The 20,486-nt window shown below is 47.4% G+C and overlaps 1 protein-coding gene across 1 annotated transcript in view; it reads left to right on the top strand.

Moving 5' to 3' along the window:
* The window catches only part of HMGCL (3-hydroxy-3-methylglutaryl-CoA lyase), a 211,548-nt gene that overhangs the window by 135,509 nt on the left and 55,553 nt on the right, over positions 1 to 20,486 (top strand). Inside the window, exon 2 of the mRNA XM_085648310.1 lies at positions 2,903 to 2,986. Within this exon, the coding sequence (XP_085504436.1) occupies positions 2,903 to 2,986 (84 nt within the window). The remainder of the gene's footprint in view (positions 1 to 2,902; positions 2,987 to 20,486) is intronic.

Genomic DNA, 20,486 nt, shown 5'->3' on the forward strand with positions numbered 1-20,486 from the left:
TCAGAAAATGTTTCTACTAAGTTGACTGAGTTATGCATTGCTAAATAGCTAAATAGCTCCACCTCACATCACGGGTTGCTACCTGAGCTTCTCCATCCGAAGGCCCGACTCTCAGTATTGATTTGCCCAGTTTACCATTAAAATCTCTGCAGAGCACATACTGTGGTTGTATTATCAGACTACTCTTAAGTGGTAACAAATTAGAGAAAAAAATAATAAAACAACTGAGCAAAAAGTATACAATTCAAATTCACAAAATCATTATTGTAAAAGTTAACCACACAAAATACAAAACGGGTAAGTCTATCCCGAGCCTGCAAAATTTGAAAAAATACGGATCCAGTATCAATGGATTTGACATCCACACAAATTTGAACAAACCCAAACTGTAAGACCACCCACCGCTTTCTCCCGTGAGGAAGCAGTTTCTTGGATTGAGTAACAGGCATAACCATCTATCATAACTGGGAAGGTGGCACAGGTCTCCTGCATGGCTACAATATCATATTTGTTACTAAATGACCACCACAAAGGGTTATTAACCTTCTCTCTAAGACCAGTGACGTTCCAACTCAATAAGGAGAGTCTACAGAGCCTTTGGGTAGATTGGCGAGGGTTCCAGTTTGAGGGGCAGAGATATCCATGGTAACGAGGCCCTGGAGAAACATGTACTATTGCAGCATCCAACTGATCTTATGAAATGCTTGATTACTTCGGCAACCATGAATTTTATCCAGTAGCACTTTGCATTGTGGGATTTTCAGACCGAACTTATAATGTAAAAACAAAAACTACATTTCCCTGAATTAAGTATTGTAGTGAATGGAAAGCCAGGACTGGCTGAAGTTGTCACACGATCTTCAATCCAGCACCATACCCCAAAGCCTCAGCCCTATTCTCCCTTCTGTTGTCATCCCACATTCTCAGTCCACTCTGCCCTCTTGCACCTGCCCCGTTGTTGCAGACGGAAATAAGTAAGCATCTAGTACTACAGAAAGAGCAGTTCTTCTTTAGGTGCAGTTGTAGAAATAAGTGTATATTACTGAGGGTTGTGTAATTTTTATATGTGCAGAGTAAGAGGTGTGTTCATGTAAGTGCTTGGTGATGGTAAATAGTGTGAGTGTACGAGTGTAGTGTGAAAAATGTGCTGATGTGAGTTTCTGGTGAGCTGCATGGATGCAATTTGAGAGGAGGGCACATTTAAGTGTTGGCTGAGAGGAGTGTGTGCAGAGTGAGTGCAGGGTGATGTGAGTGGTGTAAATGCAGGGTGAGCGGCGAGAGTGAGAGTGACTGGGTAGTGCATGGCAATAGGAGTAAAGGCAGGGTGATGGTGTGTCCCTATGAGTGTTGGCAGACTATTGTCCCTGTGTGCAAGCAGGGTGAACAGAGTGCCTGTATGAGTGCAGGCTGAGAGGTTTGTCTGTGTGAGTGCAGGGTGAGACGAGGGAGTGCACGGTGAGTGGTTTCACTCGAAGGTGAGTGATGTGCTTGTTTGCTTGGTGTGAGAGCAGGGTGAGTACTGTGCCCATGTGAGAGAAGAGTGAGCTGTGTGAGTGACAGGTGTGAGTGTGCAGTGACCAATGCAACAGTGTGAGAGTATGGTGAGGGGAGGGACTGCAAGGTGAGTGATGTGACCATATGAGTTTGGGTGCGGTTGAAAGTGCAGAGCGGGTCGAATTAATGCATGGTTAGTGATGTACTTGTTTGAGTGAGATTGCAGAGTGGGCAGTGAGAGTGACAGGTGAGTGAAGTGTCACATGAGTGCAGGGCGAGAAGTGTGCTTGTGTGACTGCAAGGGGAGTACAGGGTAAACAGTGCAAATGCATGGTGAGTGGTGTGAGTGTAGTGTGATCACTGTGAGTACAGGGTGAGCGTGAAAGTGAAAGGAGAGTTGTCGGAATCCAGGATGTGTTCCCAGACACTTGGAGTAACACAGCATGTTATTGACGGCTGGAGTAGGGTTTCAAATAAAAGTTAAACTACTGTTTATATGACATCAATTAAGGATGGAGGAAATAAATAATGTGCTGATCCTGCAACAAAATTTCAGTCTTGTGATTAGGGTTGCCAGCTCAGTGTTTTGCTGTCTCAGTTGGTACACAAATAATCAAAATCACCTAAAGCCAGTATCTTTTAGCACTTATCTGTGCATACTTCAAACAGCAAATAGAAATAGAAAACACGTTTAAATGTGTTCCAGGAATGCATTAATGATCCAGGACTAATAATTAAAGGAAACAAAGACAGAAAAGTCATGTTCCAAATGAACACATGCGGTTTTAATCACAGCCCTATTTAGTGTCAAGTCGGGGCCTTTGCAGGCTCTTTAAACAGCAGATGGCCGGTATTTTTCTTTTGGAAAGGTGACATCCATACTGGTGATATGCCTTTTCATGAAATGCATTCTACCACTGTGGCAGTAAAAGTAAAATACAAAGGTAAGGAATAGGCAGATTGGGGACCCAGGGGGTACTGGAACCAGTGGGGAAAAAAAACAGTTCACAAAGGCATGTAGATGATCTTTTAAAGACCTGTGAAAAACTCGGGTGTGGCCGAGATAAGACTCCAGGCACTGCCCAGCCGATGCCACAGTAGCTTGAGCTGCAGCAGCCTGGGCTGAGATACACGGGGGAAAATGGGAGGGGACTAAAGCCACTTTAGCCCTATGAGAGTTGCGCTCCTGGTTCCTGTGATATGTCCTGTGACAAGCAGTAAAGTGTTTTTTTATATATGAAGCATGCATGCTCATTGTGCATAGATATCTTTTTAATTTCGAAGTATATGTATACATAAAGTACGCAGGAGCATGGCCTTGTGACATAACTGAATTGATCTGTGTGCATTAGACCCCACTGCTCTACATTTCTGAATGTCTATCCTATTTTTTGTCTTTGGTTTACAGCTGAACACATCAGCGAGTGCGTCCTTCCCCAAACACGTCAAAATAGTCGAGGTGGGCCCCAGAGATGGGTTACAGAATGAGAAGGTAACATATACGTTTTTCTATATCTACTCAGATGGGATTGGATAGAAGCAACTTTGACATTGGGATGTTAGACATGGGGGTGGAGTCTGATGCCTTTCCTAGCAGAGCTATTAGGGGAGCCTACACCTTACAAGAAATGATTTCCTGTTTTATGTTTAGGTATGTAACAAGGTCTGTGACAAGGCCAGGTTGTGTTAGTATTTGGCAGTGGCAGCTGGTAGGGACTTGGGATGGCGGGGGTTTTAAAAATATTTGGAAAAAAACACTTACTTCGTCTGCTGTCTCTCCTTGTCATCTCTCCGCTTCTCTTCCTGACTGAGTACGGAAGAAGCAGGAAGCACACAGGCTCAACTAAGCCAGTTACAATGCTGCAATGCAGCGTTGTGACTGGTCTGAGTACCATGGCTCGGCGCTCAGACTGGGACAGGGAGCCTGTGCATGTTCTCCACCCAAGCTGTAATACAGCCTGGTGGAGAACATGCAAAGTGACCATGACTGTTTGGCCAGCCCAAGACGGCCAGCCAAACCGTCATTCGCACTTAAATGCATAAACCACTCTTCCTCCCTGTGCCACCAGCTCCGCCCAACCCAGCCCCGCAGCACCGGAAAATAAAATGATAATAACGTTATTATCATTTTATTTTTCTCTTTTCCACTGCTCTGAGAGCAGTGGAGCGATGCTCCTCCGTCTTGATGGAGGAACCGCCCCTAGTATTTAGACCGCTTATTTGGTGGATTGGTAAATGGTTTGGCTTGCTGAAACTTCACAAGCTGTAAGACAATGTAAAGGCATTGGAGGTGTCAAGCAGTTTTCTGGAATTAAGGAATGTTCACCAGTGCCCCTCTATCAAGAAGTGAACACCACTACCCTGGTATTGGAGGCTTTGCAGCACACCCTTGGCATATATGGCATTACCAAATTATTAGGGATTGCAGAGCAGTGTCCAGGAGGGTATGTAGTCTGTTACTGAGAAATCAGGGTTGTTCAACAGTGCTCAGTTACAAACGGTTTACAGCTGTGCCAGATTCTTAGGTATCCATGCAAGGTTTTGGGGAAGTATACAAACTTTTGAAGGTATTAGAAAAGTACAGCAAAGCACTAAAGAGCTGCCTTCTTTCAGCACTCTGACTTCGTCAAAAGAAGAATAAACCTAATGCCTGATTTAGATCTTGGCGGACGGGTTACTCTGTGACAGAGTAACCCGTCTGCCGAGATCTAAATCAGGCCCTTAGTCTCTGACGATCAATTGGCTGTCACCAAGCCACAGGCAAGGAATCCGCTCGGATATCTATCTAGGATCACCTGAAAATGACTGTGGAAAGAAATGAAGTGGCTACAGCTTCATCCGTCCACCTACTCTAACATGGGCCACTAAATACCATACTCCGAAGAATAGTTGAACTTGGATCCTAAGCAGCATCGCAGGCTGACTGGATCTCCTCCTGCCTCTAAGACGGGTCTACAATAATCTCACATTTCCCATTCATGGCTGCTCGTTTTAGCAGACTTTTGTGTAATTCAAAGCTATATCATCTCATCACTCACTGTTAGTCTCTTCTGCACCCTAATTCGATATAACCCTGCCCATCCACGAGGCCTCCGTTAGAAGCTAGAGCCCACCATCATCCTTGTTATCATCTCGACCAGACTACTCAAATAGTTTTTATCTAGGGTCCACTCTTCTAGTATGGAGGCTTTGTCAGGATCCAAATGTGACGGCAAGACAGCTCCTATACCTTCTTCCTTGGTAATGCATTACAAAAGTGCATTATGTTCTGTATTGGCTACCAACCGCCAGATGCTTTGACTTCAAGGCACTCTGTATTGGCAACAGATCTATCCTTGGCAATGGCCCATGCATCATACAACTAAAGTTCCAAAGATGCTCACAAAGCAGAACCCTCTGCACCATAGCTGATTAACCTCTGGCTCCCCTATCCCTCTTATAAGAAGCAACTCATTTTTGAAACCTCCTCCATAAAACCCCAAAAATGTGATTCCCTCCTGGCAAAGATAAGAAGAAAAACAAGTTCATTTGGAATTCAAGAAGGTGGTAAAGACCTTTCTCGTCCCAAACAGACAGTGCAGGATTAGGCTGACCAAACATGAGATCCAATCGCCCACACAAGGAAAGTATAGATATCAGATGATGAGTACCGTAGGAACAACCACATGGTATTGTATTACTGTGAAGGTCAAAAATATCTTAAGATTGCGACTCTACCTGCAATAATTTACATTTGTGATCACACTCGGATTGTATTTCTTTGCTTCCTCCCAGTCGACGACTGATCTCCTTCCTCTGTCCCCTGATTGAACTGTGTCTGCGCCTGTCCCTGCGCCTGCTGTGACCCTCAATTCTCCCTCTGCCATAACTTAGTATATGACGATGAGCAGAGATTGAAGCAATGGATCTGTCCCTTCCCTTGATTCTGCTCCTGTTGTGTTTCCACTGTGCAACTCCTGCCATTTCCTGCAGCCATTTCCCGCGTGCCCCGGTGGGTTGGGGCACGCGTCAGGGCTGCCCCCTGTCCCCGTATCTATTTGCGCTGGCGATTGAGCCATTGGCGGCGTGGGTCCGTGTGGATGCACAGGTTGCCGGGTTTGAGTGGTCCGAGGGCCTGTCGGATCGCATAGCACTATACGCGGACGACGTTCTCTTCTTCCTGACTGATATCGATCGGACGAGGCCCAGGCTGCTGCGGATCATGCAGATATTCGGGGAGACCTCGGGTCTACACATGAATCCGCAGAAATCTGCGCTGTGGGTCCTGGGGGGTGAGGCTCATCGGAGGGGCTGGCGCGCTTCGGTTCAGCTGGCAGTTGGGGGGCTCAAATATCTGGGGGTATTCCTGTCGGACATTCCGGCCATTGCATGGGAGAGAAATGTGGTCCCCGTGTGGGATAGGGTGCGTGAGGACGTTAAGCTATGGGCGCGCATGCCGCTGACTATATATGGTCGCTCGGCCATCTTCAAGATGGTTGCGCTCCCCCGGCTGCTGTATCAGCTGCAGAACCATCCGTATGCTATATCACCGGGCTGGTTCCATAGAGTGAATACAACTTTGGGACAATTTCTCTGGGAGGGAGGCGGGGTGCGGGTGGCGCTGCGAACCTGCTTCCTCTTGGTGTATAGTGGCGGCCTGGCCGCGTCAGACATACTCTCCTACTATCAGGCGTCCCATCTCCTCGTCCTAAATGAGTGGTGGTATGGGGATAGGAGTGATCCGGCGTATGTGGTCGAGCGACGGCTCATGGATCCATATACCTTGCACACGATCTTATATGCGGCTCCCTTGCGCTCGGCGCTGCCGCCGGTGACTCGAGTTATTTTTCAAATCTGGAGACAGGCCCTGAGGCGGATGGGCTGGTGGAATAGGCTCACGTTGGAGACCCCACTGTGGCATAATGGTCGCCTGCCCCGATTGGCTGCGTTGTCGGGCTTCATGGGCTGGGACCGCATCGGTATATCCACGCTTGGGGGCGTTGTGCAGGGGGTAACACTAAAGTCCTTCCGGTGCCTGCGGGGCGAGTTCGACATGCCCTCATCGCAGTTCCTTAAGTATCTACAGTTCCGGCACGCAATCACTCCATATCTGGAGGGCCTAGATGAAATTGCAGAGTTCAACCCGCTGGAAGCCAGGGTCTTTATGGGGGACCTCCAGGAGTACAAGATTTCTCGGATATATCAAGCCTTGGTCATTCGTGGGGCCCCAACTCTGCAGACTCTTAGGGACCGGTGAGTGGAGGACGTGGGATCATTGGATGAAACAGACTGGATGGAGGCGCTGGCGTCTCCCCGTGGGGCGGCAGTTGCGATGCGTCTCCGCCTGATACAATTAAAAAATGTTCACAGGGTATATTATACCAGGCAGCGGCTTTGGCGGGCGGGTCTGATCGCCTCCCCGGAGTGTCTCTGCTGTGGACATGCGGAGGGAAATTTCCTGCACACGGTGTGGTCTTGCCAGGGCCTTTCCCGCTTTTGGAGGGGGGTCCTTGGGTGCCTTGCGGAAGTGCTGGGGTGGGACATACCATCGGAGCCTAGGTTGGTTCTTCTCCACGTGATGGACGCTGTTGGGGGTAACATTTATAAGAGGCATTTGTTGTTATTGGGTCTGACACTGGCTAAAAGAGATGTGGCCAGGGCATGGAAGGCGCCGGCTGCCCCCTCAGTCACTGTATGGAAGAGGGGTATGTATTTTAATATGGGTCTAGAGCTCCCGTTGTTTGAGGCTAGGGGGTGCCCCCGCAAGCATTATAAAATCTGGAAGCGATGGGCTGACTACCGAGGGATATTTCTGGAACCACCGGCGGTTGGGCGGGATGAACAGCGGGTGTGAGTGGTCCGTGGTGGAAGGTCCCCGAGTGAAGCAATGACGATGGTGGGACAGCTGGGCAAATGTAGGGAGAACAATATATTTCATTGCCAGCCATGGGCAGTTTAGCGGTCTGGGGTGGGACCCGGGGGTTAGGGGGGAATTTCAGAGTTAGTAGGGCTTTATTTGGTTTGAAATGCCCTGCATTATTTTAGTATAAAAGGGAAACATGTCAAGATGTTGCAATGTGACAATGATTTGGCAGTACTCTCTGGGTTACAGAGACCTGCATGATACGTGTTCTTGATAAATAAAATATGTTTTCAAAAAAAAAAAAGCATTAGTCCAATAGAGACTTCTGCCTGTATGCCAGTGTGCAGTGTCCTTTCTCATGCAAAATCTTGGAAAGATCCACCTTCTAACAACCCTTGTTTTTCAGGATCACCAAACTGGATTCCACCGGGGGCGTGGCATGGAAACGGTTAGGGACAATATCACAAGTGCATTAAATTCAAATGGAGCTGTGGCAATTGTGTTGCTAGACATGGCGTCTGCCCTTGATGCTGCTCGTCACTCTACACTGATGCACTGGCGCGACAACAATGCGAAACAGGCCACTCTTCTGCACTGACTTGCCTAATGCTGGCATAGTTAAAATTCGTTCGTGCCTATAGCTGGGTGTTCCACCCAACATGGACAGTACATCATACTACAGGGATTTGTGTTTCACCGCTGACACCTGAGTGAAAGCAGGGGACACAGACTTCCCCACTGCCGGGCCATCTCCTCTGCTGCACTTGGATGTCCCTCCCTAGGATTTCCGATTGCTGGTAAAGGAGAGGAGTGCAGCATTTTATACAAGTAAGGGAAGCAACTGACACTCCTACCCTGTGCATCAGCAGGAAAGGCTTTGCTGCAGAACAGGGCCCCTTTGTTTCAGTTCAAAAGAAAAACTTTGTTAAGCTGAGGGCATTTTCTTTTTGTTTAAAAACCAAAGAAAAGTGGGAAGTTGAAAACAGTCTTGATTTGTAGTTTGCCCTCACCATGCTCCTGTCTGAAGGTGGCACATTTCCAAGCTCTGAATTCAAATATGTGCTTAAATGTGGTATTGTTTATAGGAAAATCCTTCCCACTCCTTTCCACCTGTGCAGAGCCTGCTCAGGTGCGGTCTAAACACATCCATTATTTACCGTGCCATTGTGTGGCCAGGTGTAATACTTTATTGGGTTTCCATGCAAACAGCTGCTTTTGAAGAAGCAGCAGTGTTTGAAAGGGAGTAGAAGTCCTTTACAAATAACCTGTTACCACCTGTTCTTGATCGTTCATGTAAGACTCTTACTCAACCTTCAAAAACTGAGTGAACTGGTACAGGTTTAATAAGCAGTAGCTCCAGCAAAATCCGGCTGTTTCTGTGCTAGACAAAAGAGTGAACACTGGCTCTGACAGGTTCTTTGTTCTCTGTTCGGTGGCAGGTCGAAAGTAAATCTCCTTTTCTGAAGCTTTGCAGGCAGCAAATTAAAAACAAGTATAAAACAATGTGCGATGTCGAAAAACTGTAAAAAATAATTAGATTTGTATAATACATGGGAGCCTGCAATCTCTTTATAAAAGCCTGTCTGTAATTTCCTAATTGTGACATTTCTAGTTGCTTGTAAGAAAGTCATAGCTGGTCAACTGTAATATGCTATTACAGTTGAATTCTGTCATCACAGTGTCTGATGCCAAGCCAGCAGTCGGGGTGAAAGGCAGACCTGATTTCTCTGTGATCCTGGGACTCCTCATGGATTTACAATATCTTTATAATGTATGACAGAGGTTATTTTATCCCATATACAAAGCCTAAAAATAAAATTAAGAAAAAATAAGTATGATACTTATCCTCCAAATATAGTCCTCCTATTGTAAACCCAAGTCGGACACATGGAAATAGAGCTTAGGGAAAAGTATAGGTGTGCACTTCAAGGTATTGACTACGACATCAACCTTGAGTTATAGGCCAGCAATGGCCGCACACCGATCCAGTGCTCTTTGGGAAAGCTTCTACATTCATACGTAGGGTCTCATCTAGAGGTGTGCAGTAATGGTACATCTGGCTAAAATCTGGGGATGTCCTGTCCACCCATCTCGCTTCCACAGCTCTTTTAGAGGTGGTGAAAACCTGCCTCTTTCCCAATGGTGGAACACTGTTGTTGAGAAAATTGTCCCCACCGGGGATCTGCTAGCTGGAGTGTCATAATCCAAGTGTGTTCCTGTGTACAATCCTTTCAACACTGATTTCTTTTTTTTCTGTTTTATAACCTCCCTGGGACTGCTCATGCAGAATATACAGGTGCCTTCCAAGAATATCATTCAACATCCACCAAAACGAACCCCACATTTGATGTACGAGTTACTTACCATCGGTAACGATGTATCTGGTAGAGACGTTGTCTAGCCGCAGATTCCTTACCTTAGAATATCCCCAGGCGTCAGACTGGATCCGGATTTTATTTTCCAGCAGCACCTCTGCGCGTCGGGGGATGGCGCCACACGACCCCGCCCTGACGTTGTCCATGTACATGACGTCAGCGAGGTCATATAAGTCCCTCCTGGCGCACTGACGTGAGTTTTCGCTGCACTACGCGGAGCCACCAACAAAAAAACGGTGAAAGTATGGGAACGGTGTGCGAGGGATGAGAATCCGTGAATAAATAAGGAGGATGGTGCAAGACACCATCGCAAAAGACAGAATTAGACACTGCCTACATATAAGTGAAAAAAACTGTGAGAAAGAACCCCGCAAGCTAAGCGAAGACCCTTCCCAAGTGCAACAAGGGAAAAATATCTCAACAGACAGAAATAGACTGTTATTACCATGCAGAACAACAGACAGATATAGACTGTCAGTACCATGTAGAACTGTGTTGTCCAGTAAGAACGGAGCACAGAGAGAACAACAGTCCACTGCAGGAAGGTATGAAAAGGCTGCCACTGCCCCTACAGTAATGGAGGTCTGAAACAGGTCAACAGATCCCCAAAGAAGACGACTGTAGATTAGACCAGAACCCTGAGCCAATAGAGAAGGCGGAAGGACGGGAAGGCAACAGGAGAAGATAAGGAAATGAAGATGAATCTCCTGGTGAAGTTTAATCAAAAGGCATAATTTTACAGGTAAGAAACCCATGCGAGGGAGTCAGCTGCATTATGGTAACAGAAACCCCCGAGAGGGAGTCAGCTGTATTATGGCAAATCTCAAAGGGACGCAACAATGTGAGCTCCCATGAGAGAAAAACCAATGCCAACTGTAAAAGGGGCCAGCGGAGAACCCCACTGGTGAGGTCCTCGCAGAACGGGGAGGCTGGGTGGGCGTTAAGGAATCTGCGGCTATACAACGTCTCTTCCAGATACATCGTTACCGAAGGTAAGTAACTCATACATCTGATAGAGACATCAAGCCGCAGATTCCTTAACTTAGAATAGATACCACAGCCATACCCCAACGGGGAGGTGGGCCTGCAACGGAACAGAAAGCGCCAAGCATTTGATCCTGCAACAGAGTGACGGACAATTGGAAAGTCTGTGGCAGAACAACCAGACAGTACGCCAAATAGCTTGGATAGCAAAACATAACGGGATGCAGACATCCCAAAAATGCCATAAGGGTGCTACACCATACCTGTATAAGCATGAGAGGTAGAAACGGCACCATCCATATACCGGAACAAAAGAAAGCGAGAGGAAGAGGGGCCACTCTCAGAGTAATTGCGCACTATGTGAACACCGAACAAAGGTTGAGAAGAAACATGAAGAGATGCAACCAGAGCCTACCAGGCTAGCCCACGGAAGGAAAGCCGGAGAGGCTACAGCCAAGAACCAAAGGTCAAAAGATAGAATTTAGCAATGTTTTTAGAATTGCAGGCGGAGACAAGAAACACTCCAAGTGCACACCCAGTCCAAAAAGGGGAGACGGAGACAAACAGTAACAATCTTAAGCACGCTGATGCAGGGCACTACAGAAAGATGCGCCGAGCAAACCGCTACAGAGACCAGAAGCTGGCATAGCAAAAATAAGCATAAGGCTGCTCGACCAGGCAGCGCTAAGACCAAAGTGAGAGCCAACATACGAAATACAGAATGCAGGGTGGAGATCTAGGACGACTGGCATTAGAAGAGTCGTCCCGCATGCCCAGCTGATACAATATTAGGAACAACCTTGGGTTTTGACTTAAAGGGCAGCAAGGCCAAGTCAATATATAGTTAACAAAACAAGAGTACTGCCAATGCTGCACTAGATATGAAAAAGATACTTCGGATCATGGACTGAAACAAAACAGTACCACTATAAACCACTTTTTCCGTTTGATTTTAATCAACAATTTTAGAAGGTCAGTGCTTCATTAACTCATTTTTAAGCACGGTTTTATTTACACAAAACACATTAGCAAAAATAGTAGAAAAACAATACAACGTTAATATTTACATTGCCTACACAAATCCACACGACACTGCTACTGGCATACAAGTGTCAATCATACCATACATTCATACTACTCAATCATACTGTGAGACATTTGAGACAAATAATCAATGACAGTTTGGCGATTTTATGAAAAGAAGGGGGGCTATCGAAGACTGGTTTGCAGCCTAATGGTGGTAGTTTAGAAGTAATTGAGTTGTTATTTGTGCGATTAGCCCATAGCGAAGAGGTCTACGCTGATACAATATAGCACAGCCGAAGGAAGGTGCAGCAGAGGCACCAAAGTACTAAGGCGTTGAAACGGAGGAATAATCGCCAAATTGTAGACCACACCCTCCGACTGGAAGGAAAGTAACCCTTGTCCAGAAGAGAGAATCATGCAGTAACTGAACACGAAGAAGAGAACCGTGGAAAACTGGGGAACTACCCCAGTAAGCGGAACGCAAAAAGAGGGGCCTTATTGGTAATGCCGCATGCATCACTGGAAAAGGTCCCTGAAACATGGAGACTTCGGACCAGACCTTGCAGCCTCGAAGAGAGGTGAAGAGGTAGGAAGAAGAGTACCCATGGAACTTGTATATATACCTAATTACAGATATATATAGCAGAAACGGGTAAAGTAGCCACGACCATGCAACATGGTTGTAGAGGAACACACCTGGTGCCCTAATGGCAGACGGAAGTTGCCTTTAAAGCGTGATGAACACCCCGAAAACCTCAGAAGGAGGAGAATAAAGCAAATAAACAAGATGACTAATGACGTATAGAAGATGACGCCAAGGCACAACATTGAGCACCGTACAACGGCAGATAAGAGCACCATAGGACGCCCAGAGGCCAAAGGAACTCTTAGGCCCAGTTGACAAAAACAGAGCTATATGATAGCAAACAAGTACCCCACACGGAGTATGCACACTCCAACAACGGGGAACACGTTTATTAAGGCAAGCCACAGTCAGAGGAACAATCTGTGGTACTCTGCCACAGTAGGTTAACCGCCAGTTTAAAACGCATAATGCATCCAAAGGATAGTAAATGAAAGGGTAATCACCGCCGACCATGCGAAAGGAAGATCTGAGGCTCACTATCAGCCTAAAACACATAACGCATCAAAAGGATGCTAAATGAAAGGGTACCATCCCAGAGCAAATGTCTGAGGAACACAGGCCTAAGGGATGGGGGGGGGTGCAAAGGCCCGCAAGGAGGCGCTGAACAGCCAAGTCTCTGTGTACTGCATCAAACAATAACACCCCATCAAAGGGTAAATCAACAAGACTCTCCCGGATATTTTCCGGGAAGACACTATCCCGTAACCAAGCATGGCGCAGCAAGGCGACTGAACCAGCCATAACCTGGCCTAAGGAATCAGCAGTATCCAAGGCGGAGCGAATCGCAAACTCGGCACGGTCACGGCCATCCCGGAGAAGATGAAGTAGGTCAACACGAGTGTCTTCAGTGCTGGTGGAGAGCAAAGACTCTGCAGAGTCCCACAGGGCAGAGGTAGTCCGAGCCAGGCCACACACTGTATTTAGTGACCGTAAAGCAGCATTAGTGGAGGCAAAGATGTTCCGACCCCATGACTCAAGCCATCTGGCTCCCGGGAGGGAGGAAGCAATAGCCAGGGCAAGGAAGGGAAGGCAGTTTGCAAAACAAACCACTGCACGTCTGGATGCACAAATAAGCAGACCGGATCATGTGGAGCAGGACGGTGGGGGTGCAAGACCGAACGGGTCACCGGATGCTGGCCGAACCCAGGTACCCCAAAGGGCATCATAAAGAAAAGCTTCAAAGGGCAGAAGCGGCTCCACATTCCCTGACCCACCATGAAGGACATCAAGTAAAGGGTCCACAGACAAGGGCGCCGAAGGGGGCTGCATGTTCAAAATCCAAGTGGCCAAAGAGTAGGCTTGGGCGGTAAATTCCGTTCCGCTCGTGGAATTTGCGGAATTTCGATAATTTCGCGTTCCGCGGAGAACGCGAAATTGCCCAAAATTCTGCTTTCCGCGACTTCGCGAAATGTTTTCTTGTTCGCGTTCTCAAAATGCGTGTTCGCGAGATATTTCTCCCCGAGCACGCAAACAGCAACTGTGAACAGGAAAAAAGCATCGCGAACAAGCAATTCCGCGTGTTCGCGGAATTTCTGCATGTTCGCGGAGATTTTTTACCGTTTCGCGGAGATTTGCGTAACGCGATTACGCAAATTCCGCCCACCCCTACCAAAGAGACCACTCTGAGAAAAGCTGCACCAGCCTCGGTAGCCCTCCGAGGAGGGGATAGTAGCTCATCAGTAGGTGAGGGGTGTAAGCTAACCCTCCCAAGACAGGGTACGACCAATTCCCAACTGAGGTGAGCCCCATTGATGAATGGGGGTCCTGATGAGGCTCTTGAGGAGGCGAGGAGCCTGCCGGGTGCGGGTGCTCTTGAGGAGGTGGGGATCCTGTCGGAACCACATACTCTAAGGGAGGCACAGGCAAGAATACAACCAGCGTCGCTGGGCGTGTGGCCGACGGCAAACTCTCTCCGGACGCCACCAGAGAAGAGTCAACAACCCAGCATCGATGCGGCGCCAAAACTACTTTAGTAGGCGCCAATCGAGCTTTGTCCGGCGCCGACTCCACTCCATCCGGCGTCGAGTCGGCTCCGTCCGGCGCCGAATCCACGATAAGCTCCCCTTCCGAAGAAGGCGGTGCCGGAGCCGGGGATGCACGCCTCCGGCGCCGCACCGGCGTCTACTCAGCCTCAACCAGAGCCGGCTCCGACTCCGAAGGAAGAAGCGGAGGCAGAGTCAGGGAGGCAAGTCTATGGCGCGGGAATGGCACCGACCCCGGCTCCAGACAGGCGGCTGCCTGCCCAGAAGGCAGAGGCATGCACAAAGCGAGGCTTTGAGCACCAGCAACCACCTGCGATGCCACAGGGAGCCCCACGGGACTATGCAGTTCGGCAGGGGTGCAGTGGGCCGTAGAGAGGGATCCAGCCGGGCTGCACCCTGACAACTCCATATGGATCGTAGAGGGGGACCCAGCCGGGCTGCGCCCTGACGATACCACATCTCCGACATCCCTGGAGGGCAACGGCTCATTTGACGCCGGGTTGAACCCACCGGCGAGTCTTTCGGGGACCCCCACAGGTAGCGGAGTGCCCGAGAACGCCCCAGGGACGGGAGAGGACCCAAGGGAGGCTTACAAAGCCATGGTATAAGCCTCCATTTGGGCCCGAGTCACCCCCACACGAGGATAGGGTGGATAGAGAGGGGACGACTATCGTGGGCGCACATCCGGAATGTTCCGGGAACCAGAGTCCCTGACAACAAGCGCCGCAACTTACCAAGAAGTGGTGAACGACGGCCCCGGGCCCCAGAGGACGATCGACGGCAGAACTGCATTGAAGAGGCCGTGGGACGAGACGACTCCGACCGGGACAACCGTGCCGAAAGAAGCTTCATCCGGTGCTCCCGCCGGGAGTTTGGCTTGAGGTGTTGGCAGGCGTCGCAGTCAGTGGAGTCGTGATGCTCGCCCAGACACCACATACAGATAAGATGCGGGTCCGTCGCGGACATTTGCCCCGAACAGGAAGTACACGGGGGGGTGTGGCGCTGTCCCCGGCACGCAGAGGTGCTGCTGCAAAAATTCCGGATCCAGTCTGACGCCTGGGGATATTCAAAGTAAAGGAATCTGCGGCTAAATGCCTCTATCAGATGGTGTGGTTTGGAAAAAAGAAAATGCCACCAGGTCTACCATACAGCTAAGGCATGGTGGGCCGTGCAGCAGAGGGCAGTTTCCTAAAATGTGCTCTGGGTGTGTGAGCAGCAGCACGTTCTGAAAATTTCCCATGCACTGCAAAGAGTACTCAGGTTTTGGCAGGCAGGTGAGGCTGGGGAAGCAGAGACCGTGGCAACCACCGCCCCACCCCCTAGGCTGCCTGTCCAACAAACCCTAAATGAGATCCTTAGGCTCTCAAACACCCAGACAGACCAAGGTCCAGGACATCTGTTTTTTTCAACTGTTCTCTGATGCATCCTGAAGCCATTCATGGGAGACGGAGAGCTAACATCAAGACGGTCGCAACATAATCTGGAAGGTAGCCAGGTCGAGATCAAATATACATATACACATACTAGTCCCCGGAAAATAATTTGGTTCTCCGTTTGTTCTTCAGAAGAAAAAAAAACACTTTTGAAGAGTTTTGAAGACCTGGGGGTCGATTTATATGTTGAGAGACTAACCTATCCATCAACATAATGGTCCGCCCACCTGATTTAAATATTTGCAGACCTTTGGTGTAACGATGGTGGAGACTACTCCATCTCCGCACTGGTTACAACTCTGACAGCCCGACGGAGTAAGGGCCATTGAAGTTTAACCTGTATGTCCGCCTACCAAATTTAGATGGGTGGACATACAGGTCAGTTTTCACTGCCCATCACTGCCAGGAAAACGCTGATGATAAGGGGTAATGAAAACTGGAAAAAGTATCCCCTGCCTTGGGAGATAACTCGCATGGCGAGGGGTGCATTGTGTTTTTCTTTTTTCAAAAACAAAACCCTGCTTTGGGGTTTTATTTTTGGGGATTTTTTTTTTACTTTGCCTTATAGATCCGTCTGAGGAAGCCGTATGAAAAAAGTTACAATGCAATGGCAGGAACTGCCTTCAAGGTGGACTTTTCAAAAATGTAATGTTCTTAAAGGCTGCGAGTACGACTTTGTCGGAGAAGCGAGTAATATTTATAACACCTGATAAATAACCACACCCGGAGGTTATTTATCAGGTGTGATAATTTCACCTATTCCAAGTTTTTGGGGTATTACATGCAGATTTTGGTGCTTAATGCACCAAAATCGGCTTGGCACTCTAAATACTACGCACATTTCCCCAGTCAAATTCTGCAGGCTTGACCTGCCGAAATGAAATAAAGGATGAGATACTTGACGCACATAGTAATTACCAGGTGTGTTAAATAGCACCCAACTCTGAATTCTTACCCCTACGCACACAGGGGTTTGTACAGGGGTCAGAAAACACAAACCCGCTAGTAACCAGGGCCTAAGAAGCGAGGTTTCTTGGTGTCAATTCCCTAATGGTTTTCTGATGTAGTATCTATTGTCACGACTTTGAAAATTGTCTGAAAGGACTCAGTTGAAGGATACAAGGCTCCCCAGTGATGGACTCCCATCGCCAAAGAAGATGGTAACAGGGGGAATAAACTGTTCATTTGGGGCCAGATGTATGACCATTAAGTTTAGTGCATAAAATTGCGACTCGCAATTTGCTACTTGCTAAACTTAATGTACAACAGTATCTCAGACACTGTTAGCGATTCCCAATGGGGACGCAAATTGCATGCCTCATGAATGTTTATGAGGCTGTCGCAATTTACGACCCCATTGGGAATGGCTAGCACTCCCAGGGATGGTGGCCTGCTGGGGTCAGCAGACCACCATGTCTGTGACTGCTTTTTTAATAAAGCAGTTTTTTAAAGTGCATCCCATTTTCCTTAAAGGAAAACGGGATGCGTTTAACAAATAAAAGTGAAACTTTTCAGTTTAATTATTTAAGTGTTGAAAAGGACAAGGAAACCCTAGAGGTCAGATGGGACCAAGGGTAGATATATTTTATAACAACGGTCCCATAGAAGAGAAATAGATATGGTATCACAATTTTTACAATCAAAAACTGGAATTATTTAGAAACTAAGGTAAAGGGATAAATACAATTTTAATGATAATAAGGAGAAAAAGGCAAGAAATTAATATACACGAAGGTAAGTGAGCAAACCGTGAGTAGGTAAAAAGGAAATCAGCCGATTTCCTTACCACAGGCAAGTGACTTAAAAGGTGACTTTACAGTGTAGGCAAGAAATGACAATATATAAAGTCACAGTAGGTTTCAAGTCTCATACTCCATTTACATGTTACAGAGTATATTTATTAGTGTTTAGAGACGTAGGTCAACGACGTTTCGATCCCCATGAGAATGGTGGGATCTCTTCAGGACAAGACGATGAAGCGAATGCCTGGGAAGGTTGCCTAGGTGGGTATATATGAAAAAAATGAAGGGAAGGGGTGGGGGAAGGGAGGTAAAAGGGGGGCGGGCGGAAAGGGGGGAGGGTTAGGGAAGGGAGAAGAAAAGGGGGAGGTTAGGTTGAATTTAACAAGGTGCATAAAAGCTACTTAAGTGTGAAGACGTGAGTAGGGACGGGAAATCCAGGAAAGTAAGGATAGTGGTTAGGGTGACAAGGGAAGGTGTGGGATGAAGTGCCAGTAATAATGATAACAAGAGGACAATTCTAAATGTCGAGAGAGGGAGAAATGGGGAAGGATCAAAAACGTATGAAGGTCCAATAAGAAGATATTGTAGAAAAGCTGGGGGAAGGGATGAAGGAGAATATAGTCAGGGGTAGAAGGGGGAGAAAAATTGTGATGCTGGAAAATAACCAACAGGTAAGCAGAGGACAGAATTTGGGAAGAAAGGAGTAAAGCAGAGAATATGGTAAATTGAAAAAAGTTTCGGTACTGGATAAGGTACCAAAAGATGAACATGTGGCAGAGTTAGGATAAGATACGTGAAACTGAGAAGGCAAGGTCGGTAAGACAGGTGAAGGAATCAATATTGAGAAGGTGTAGAGATAAAAACAGACGATAGTGATAAGGTAAAGTAAAAAGGGAAGGAACTTACTGGGAGCCGGACAGGGGGGAGTAGCGCCAGCAGCCAAGGCAACGATGAAGTGAGACCAGCCTCAGAGTGCAGGTCGAGGCAGGGGGGCGCGTGCAGAGCGCAGATGAATCACCGGTGGGCCGTAGCCATGGAGCCGGTGGCGGGCAATGCTGTAAATGCTGCACGGTAGCATAAGACGAACCACGGGAGGAATGAGGTACAAGGTCCCGGCCGGGACCAAGGGGAAGGTTTCGTCCTCGGGATTAGAGAAGCCGCATTCTAAGAGGGGAGAGAAGGGAATTAGGAGGATCCGAGACACACGGGGGTGGGTAACGGCAGCCGGGGGAGTTGGGGTTTCATTTGGGCTTACCTTAAATGAAGCAGGCAAAGGTACGGCTGGAAACGCTGGATCGCGGTGAAAGATTGAGGCCGTCCGTCCTAGCGCGAATAGAATTAAACAAGGCGGGTTTAGAGGGGGTGGGCTATATACGCGATACGGACACATGAGGTGAGCAGAAAGAGAAAAGGGGTGAAGGTATGGGCTAAGTAACAACGCGGCCATATTGGAAGGGAGTGAGTAGCATCCCAAGGTATGATATTGTAAGGGTGAAAGAGAATAGAAAAGCAAAACGGAAACAGGGATAAGACGGAGAAATTAGAATAGGGGGAAGAGCAGGAAAACAATTGAGTGGAATGGGAAGGGGTGCAGCAGGGATAAAAAATAATTAAATAAAAAATATAAGGGGAGGCATGGAGGAATGAACACAATATTGGTCATCATACAGTTGAGAGAGTGAACATACTAATGAAGTTATAAGACAATTAAAAGTCAGTATAAAAGCAGATTAAGCAGTTAAGCAGATGCACAGAGACGGAGTAGCAGCTTAGAGTAAATTGGACCAGTCCTCCAAGCGATTCAGACCTGTATGGAGGCTGTCCGTGCGGATTATCCATTTCAATTCTTCCTTGTTAAGGATAGCAGCAATGTTTGTAATCCTGGATGGATGTTGGATCACGTTGATGACTTGCCATCTTATGTCATTTTCAGTGTGGTTCATGCAGGTAAAATGTTCTGCAAGAGGCGCATTAGGTGTTTTACAGCGTATCCTGCTTCTGTGTTGGCAAATCCGAATCCTGATCTTTTGTGTAGTTTGCCCCACATAAATCAAGTTGCAGGGGCAGGTAATTGCTTATATTACATTACTGGTATTACAGTTGGAAAACGGGTGAGAGTAATATCAGTGTTAGCATGCACAAATTCTTTTGTTTCATTTGTGAGATCACAGACGCTGCAGCTGCCGCATTTAAAATGACCTATTACAGGTGGTAGGCCCCAGATACCTCTAAGGGATTGGTCTTTAGTAGTGGTGGGAAGTGCTGCCGTTACCAGGTGGTCTTTGAGGCTTTTGCTCTTACTAAAGGCAAAGAGTGGGCGTTCTATATTGAAACTCCCAGCATTGAGTGTTGGCCATTGTTTCAAAATGCATTTCCTGACTATGTTCGAGATGGGTGAGAATGTGGTGACACATACTATTTTGTCATCCTTTTTCTTTTCTTTGGGACTGAGTAGAATCTCCCTAGGGCAATACCATGCTCTTTTGAGTGCTGTTTTGACCAATTTGCGGGGATAGCCTCTACTGGTCAGTTTTTTGGACAGAGTGTTGGCCTCTGCGAAGTAGTCTTTCTTGAGAAAGCAGTTGCGTCGTATGCGGAGAAATTGTGAATATGGGAGAGAATCACGTAAAGCTCTGGGGTGATGGCTGTTGTATGATAGTAGAGTATTCTTTTCTGTAGGCTTACGGTATAGTGTAGTGTAAAGGCTACCATTGTGAGCAATGATGGATAGGTCAAGAAAAGCAATCTCATATTTGCTACTGGTAATCGTGAAGTTCAAGCCATTGCTATGTGTGTTCAACCAGTTGAGGAATTCGGAAAGGTAAGTCTGGGTACTGTTCCAGATCAGAAAAATGTCATCTATATACCGTTTCCATTCCAGAATGTGAGTTCTGTATGGAATCATAGGGGATAGTATTCTTTGTGTGTCAAGCCAGTCCATATAGAGTATGGCAAAATTTGG

The sequence above is a fragment of the Triturus cristatus genome, chromosome 3_2 (genome assembly GCF_964204655.1).
Source record: "Triturus cristatus chromosome 3_2, aTriCri1.1, whole genome shotgun sequence".
NCBI lineage: Eukaryota > Metazoa > Chordata > Amphibia > Caudata > Salamandridae > Triturus > Triturus cristatus.